This window comes from Pinus tabuliformis, chromosome 1_1 (genome assembly GCF_031772625.1).
Source record: "Pinus tabuliformis cultivar Carrire ecotype Pingquan chromosome 1_1, CPIR1, whole genome shotgun sequence".
NCBI lineage: Eukaryota > Viridiplantae > Streptophyta > Pinopsida > Pinales > Pinaceae > Pinus > Pinus tabuliformis.
The window spans coordinates 231,706,384-231,713,332 of NC_142297.1; the positions used below are offsets into that span (position 1 = coordinate 231,706,384).

The following is a 6,949-nucleotide window of genomic DNA, read 5'->3' on the forward strand; positions in this document are numbered from 1 at the left end:
CACATGATTAATTCAGATGGATCATCCTCTTTTGATAAACAAATTATATGTTTCATCAAGGCCTTGCTCCTTCCAGACAACTTTGGAGGCAGAGCTTCTATGAGCCTTTTTTGCACCTTATCCAATCCATTGTCGTCTACATCAGCCCACCTCAATCCCTTGCCCTTTACTTGCTGGTTGTCTTTATCTCCCCCAACATCAGAATCTGATTCGTCCTCTGCATTTTCAACCTCAACTTCATAATACTTTTCTTCTTCGGTTGTCGCTGCTTCTGTCGTTAATGGGTGTCCGGGGCAACAAGGTCGGAGTGCAGAGAATCGAGAATGTAATATTCTGGGAGGCACGGAAATTTCAAAGCACGTGGAGCATAAACTGCAATGTACAGAACCCTAGAATTGCATTGCACACATAAATCCTAAGATAAGTCAGCTGGCATCAAAATCAGAAAAAGCATAGCACTTGGAGTGCATTAAATTTTGATGTGTGGAACCTTAAATTTGCATTTGTTCACAACATAAATCCTATTTAGCATGGGAAACCTTCCAGGGAAACATCCTATTACATATAACAGAAAGCGCAACACCTGTAGTAAATTCCAGGGAAGAATAAAGATGACCCTTGCAATTATGTTCAGCTTCAATTACACAGGCACACACAAAAATACAAAATAGTTCCATTTTAACCCTCAGTAGATTCAAAGTAGCTTTGTGAATTTGAATGATGAACCTTGGGGTCCACAAAAGAAGTGAGTTAAATTTTGGAAGGAAAATAATGCTAGAAACAAGATGTGACCTGATCATGATTTCTATTATGTTATGATACCATTGTCAGGCCAGTGCTTTAAATTAAATTTAGATGATATGATTGCAGGGTTAAATTTTTCTTTTCTCCTTACCATAACACCCCTTATTTTTTGGCCAAGTCAGGGACTGATTTCCCCAATCTGCTGCTAAAATCTATTCATATCAGAACTGCACTTCTGGGTATATGGCTGAGAATTCTCTTATTTTTCCTGGGAGCCCAACTTGGGCCAGCAATAGTAAACTCCCACATTTTTACAGTGAGACCACAACTCAGCTGGCATGGCACTAAAGTTGGTACCAACTTATTATCAGATGCATCTCATGGAAAGTGAGTAATTGGAAAATAAATATGGTACATATGACCATAACCATGTACACAGGATAGTCCTTCCCATTAATATATACACTACTAAATAAATAAAAGATGAACACTTCTATTTGAATCTGGAAAAATGAATTCTAAATCAAAGTTTTATTGCATCAGTTCATTGCTATAGCTAAGAAAAAAAATGACAAATTCTTTTATTTGTCAGATCACCACACAATGCATGGACAATGGGCTATTTATATGTTTCAACCAAACTAACGGTATAAGCCATCAAACCTTCCAAGATAAAATACGAGTTCATCAGCGAAATTTTGCATCCTGGATTTAGAAGGTAAGTTCGTAACTCAAGTCCAGATATTTCTCGTAGCTCAGAGAAGGATATTTTCTCAATTCAACACAAACAGAGACAGATATAATTGTTATTACATAAATAAACAACAAACGTCAAGAACTCCCTCTGGAATCAACTTTACATTAGAAAATACCCACCCAAAAAAATAGTTTTACATTGTAAAACTGCAAAGTAAACTAAACCTAAAGCTCAATGGAAAAATCTCGAATTGAATTTTTGTATATAAAATTTTATGCTGAACCATCTCAAATTGAATTTTAGCATATGCTATTTTATATTGAACCAGGGTTTTTTTAATCCTTGAGAGAAAACTAACCAATAAATCAATGTTAAATTAATTTATTAAGGATAAAAAACTTGAAATGCATACCTCTCAACAAATAATACACAATTTATTAAGGATCAAAAACTTGAGATTCCTACCTCTCAACAACTAATAACACAATATATCCTGTCGGGCTAACATTGATCTATGCTAGTTTATTTACAATTGTTATTTAAATATACACCTTGATTGTTATTCAAATATACAGCCCTGTTTAACAGGATCTATGTTAGTTTATTATTATTTAAATATGAAGTAAAATAACTAATTCATCCCTGATATGGCTCTGTAATTCATCTTATTAAAATACCATCACATCATCCCCAGACTGGCTTAGAGTAGTTTATTGTTATTCAAATATGACAAGTAAAATAAATAATTAATCCCTGCCAAGATATGGTTCTATTCTTCAGTTTATTAAAATACCATCACATTATCACCAGACAGGCCTAGATTACCTCCTTTCTCTACGTGCAATAGCAAAATAAGATCTGGGCCTAGAGCACCTCCCTTATCTATATGCAATAAAAAATTTAATAAGGAATAATACATCTTGATTAAGTTCCAATTATTTTTAAAAGAAGCAGCATAAAGAAACTACAATGGAGATAATAAATGAATTATTGTCCATAATCTTCTCTTAATAGAAAAAGCATGCCAAAAGCCCTATCTAATATGTAATTTATGGAAATCTTTCAGCTGCTCTCTGCTTATGAGAGCATAGCTACAGAGTTTGGTACAATGAATACATATTATAGCATCCAGACCACTAACCATGCAATTTCAAAACAATGTATTTAAATTTTATCAGAGCAGCGGTTACAATACCTGGATTTCACACAAATAAAAGGTCCTTTATATTTCACAAAGAACAACATTTTTTGCAAAATTGGATGCAATTGCCGTGTCCAACAACAACATGCACAGGGCATGGAAACCCTGAAGACCTGTTTGGGACCATCAGAAAAAACTGAATAATTTCCACATCTGAAACAAACCCAAGCACATGACATTTCTGATTTACAAGCACAAATCCCCTTTAAATGCTGCAATTATCTCAAAAATAATTCAGGACTTCATATTGCAACTACCACCCACCAGTTATTATAGAAAATACTTTTCCCAAAGTAATAAAGCATTAGCCGACTTACTAGAACCAACCAATGCACATAATTTTTTTGTTTTAAAGGGGGGGCTTCTTACCAGTAAGTTCGCATAAACCCTAAGCCCAAAAACCCCGGTGATTAACCACCTTGCAGCTTCACTTGAAGGACCCGACGCTCATATTTCTGCACAAAATTCGAGCGTTCATCTCATTGACGGTATCAATAAGCCCTCCTAAGTCCACAGTTCCACCAAAGGCCTCGTTCTCCTTGTCTTTCTTCTCTTGGGGTTTAGCCGCTCTACGCTTAAACTCAGTTGCCTTCTCGAAGAAATTCCCGTATATATACTCTGCCGTGTAGCCCTTCTCCTCATCATAGAGCATGATGTGACCGTGCCATTCCCAGACGCGGTAGCTGGGCTCTAGGTCCTCGTGGAACCCCACGCAAACCTGGTGCTCGCCAATGGTGACGGCCTGGCCAGAGTTCGCCTTCAGTTTATCAGTGTCCCCACTGGATATAATCTGAACGATATTCTTCTCCAGCTTCGCCTCCTCTCTCTCCAATGGGCTCTTGCTCTCGTCCGCGATGATGCGATCATACGAGTTGGATAGGAAGGTATTGGTGTCCAGAAAAGGGCTGCGCATATTTAGCCGACTCATCATGGTGCTCACAACCAGGCTTTCGAAAGAGTTTTTGGTGCAATACTGGTTCTCCATTTTCCCTCCGATGGTTGATATCCACTCTCCAAGACTTCCTTCCGGTGGATATCAATATATAAATTGCAATGGCTAGGCATATGTGGGCTCTCAAGGAATTTAACAGCTTGGGGATTGGAGGAAACCAAAGGGAAAAGGGCGAAAGCAATAAATTTCCTTTGCCTTTATCGCCATCTGAGTATCGGTGTTTATCTTCATGCCTGACAGTTATACCCCAAAATTAGCATCCTTCAAGTTCATATCCTCTGGCAGCATTTAACAGCTTGGGGATTGGAGGAAACCAAAGGGAAAAGGGCGAAAGCAATAAATTACCAGGAAGCGCAGGCATGGCGCAAGATGCCACGAGCTTGGGACTCTTCTTGACCTTGACGAGACACATACGGCAATTTCCGACGATAGAGAGGCGGGAATGATAGCAGAAGCGAGGGACAGGCGCGAATGATAGCAGAAGCGAGGGATATCGACCCCCCGCTAGGCACCGATAACAAAAATGCCGACCATTCTGCCTGAAGGATGAAGACCATAACAGAAATGATTGAACAATTTCCCGCTGAATGTGGACGCCAGGTGTCAGTCTCAGAAACAAAAGGACGACGAAAGTTTCTTTCAAAGGAAGGCCTATCGGCCTAATAATAATCGATTCCTTTCTACTCATGTTTTTAATTTCTAGAATTTTTATATAAGAAGTCCCATTTTAATGAAAGCTCACCTAAGGGGGAGTCTCCCTAAGCACACTAGCATTTCCTCAGCTCTCGTTGTTGCTACTTGAAGTCTTTTTGCTGAAGTAAAATGCAATGGCATAGATTATCTTCTGTTCTATGTTTCCAATCCCAGTTCTCATAAATATTGTTTTTCCATTGTTTGCAGAGTTGGTATCTATGTTCTAACAAGACTGATTTGAACACTTTAAGTCAACGTAGAGTGTTACGTTGGTATCAGAGCTCCCCCCTACATAAGTAAATCTCACAATCTGGAAGATGCAAGTGGAATTGGAAAACCATCTCGGTAATTGGCTAGTCCTCTGTGCTTTTATTCAAGTTACTCTAATATGTTACCTGGTACAATTATGTTTTGTTCTAGCTCCTTGAATCTCTTGGCTGTATTGACTAAGTTGTTATTTGCAGCATCGTGGTAGTTCACTGTGCACTTAATTTGAATTCCTCTTACTTAGGATGCACTCTTTCATTCATTTCATTTGCTTTATTGATACAACCATATCTGGATTAAATCTCAACCACTTAAAGATTAATATCCAAAACTTACCCTTGGTATTGACTGTCCATGGACAACCCAAGAGGGATTCCTTTCTGTGCTAATTGTCTCGAGCAACCCAAGAGGGATTCCTTTCTGTGCTAATTGTCTCAGGTAACCCAAGAGGGATTCCTTTCTGTGGATTCCTTTATGTGGTAATCTTTGAAATGCATGGCAGCAGATAGCATTTAGGGACAGAGTGCCCAACGCATCCATGAACCAACGAACACTTAACCAACTTGGAATTGCATCTGTGTCCATTGCTGAAGTCAGTTGCAACCTCTATAAGAGTAGCTTCTGACCATGCTCACTTTATCAGTTGCGCTTCCACTTGCGCCTTTAGTTAAAAGAGACACTTCCGCTGAGCTTGCAATAGAACCATTTCAGTGCACCATATAGTGTTACATCCAGTACCGTAGCACTTAATCTAAAGGAACCCTTATCTGCGGTTCATATCTTGGGCCCGCAAAATCGGACCTCGGTATTCTCTATGCCAAGCTCCTCACTATGGTATGTCACCCCCGGTATAAACGAATCAAGGGCGATCTTAAAAGCATATAGTTTTGTAGGATAAAGAAATCATGTTTGAAGCCACACTTGGGTATGAACTACGACCACTCTACTGACCCCTTGATATTGTACTAGCATTGAAACTACTAGTACTTCCTCCTACTACTGCACCAGGCTGACTACAACTACTAGAATAATGATTGTACCAAGGCAAATAGAAAGCAAAACCAGAAAAAGAAAGTACCATATGACTTATGGATTTCAGAGTGGTCAACACTGGGCTAACTCTGTGGTTTCCTGACATTACCTCTTTGACAACGGGGGTTCAGAATCTATGCTTAAACACAATTGTGGAGCTCAATGCTAGTGTATGAATTATGGTGCATGTACTAAAATAACTCTGGATAGAGAGATAGAAAGAGGGAGTGAGAGGGATAAAGATATGTATAGAGGGAGAGAGAGAGAGAGATAAAGATATAAAGAGAGAGTGGGCATGAAAGAGTATTAGATAAAGAGAGAAGCATAGGAAGAGATAGAGAGGGAGGAAGGGAGAAGGAGAGAGGGAGTGAGGGAGAGAGAGGGAGAGGGAGGTAGCGAGAGATCTAGAAAGTGGGAAAGCGTGGGAGAGAGAGGGAGAGTGAGAAGGATACGGTTCTCAGATATATTTGAGGTCATTAGGTCATATCAGATATATCATATTCTTTGGGCCACTCACATAAGTGTATCTTCCATCTTTGTTTGGCCTCCAATACCTCCATTACACAACAATACCCTTTTCTAAAAGATTCGAGAGAGAATGACCATAGGTAGAAATATCACCAGTCATCCAACCCGTGAAAGGTATATTTTTAATAACATTAAAATTAAAATTAAAATTAAAAATTAAATGCTCGAATAAACTTTGAACTAAAGCCTTATTAATTCCAGCACAATACCCCTTTCCAACCCGAGAGAGAATAAGCCTGGGAAGGAATATCACCATAGTCATCCAACCTGTGAAGGATAGGTTTTTAATAACATTAAACTATAAAAAACTAAATTAATTGCTTGGATGAACTTTGAACGAAAGTGTTACTAATTGCAGCTGGTGAACGCTTAATATCTTTTCATCAGTGAAAATCACAAAGTCTTAAAGAAACCACGAAAACAAACTCAAAGGCTTCTATAGATCGCTTAATTGACTTTTTCTTAGTCTGGGACATTGAAGCTTCATTACCATTGTTCAAGTCGTTGGGATTCAACCATAGCTTTGAGCTAGCCTCCTTCTCCCCTATCTGTCGATCTTTATTTCGCTGGATTTGTCCACAATTTCACTGTCAAACCCTTAGCGTTAGGGTTTTTACTAAATATATTTTCTTTCAATCCTGAGCTTTACTAGGCTTGTTAAGTTGGAGTGGGTATGCAAAGACCAACAAATTATTAGATTTAGTCATAGGTCGTTGTTCCCGGACCCCATCTTGTTCGAGGTATCCAATGATGTTTTTTCCTATGGGAGGAAGAGGGCAGCCACAACAGGGGGCTAGTAGCAATAATACTCATTGCAGTAATAGCAATCACAATG

At 38.8% G+C, this 6,949-nt stretch overlaps 1 protein-coding gene across 1 annotated transcript; it reads right to left on the bottom strand.

The window, feature by feature from the left end:
- Positions 1-3,069: 3,069 nt before the first annotated feature.
- Positions 3,070-3,627, bottom strand: LOC149212376 (uncharacterized). The gene has a single exon (XM_089388668.1). The coding sequence runs from the start codon at positions 3,625-3,627 to the stop codon at positions 3,070-3,072; it is 558 nt and encodes a 185-aa protein (XP_089244794.1).
- Between the last annotated feature and the right edge of the window lie 3,322 nt (positions 3,628-6,949).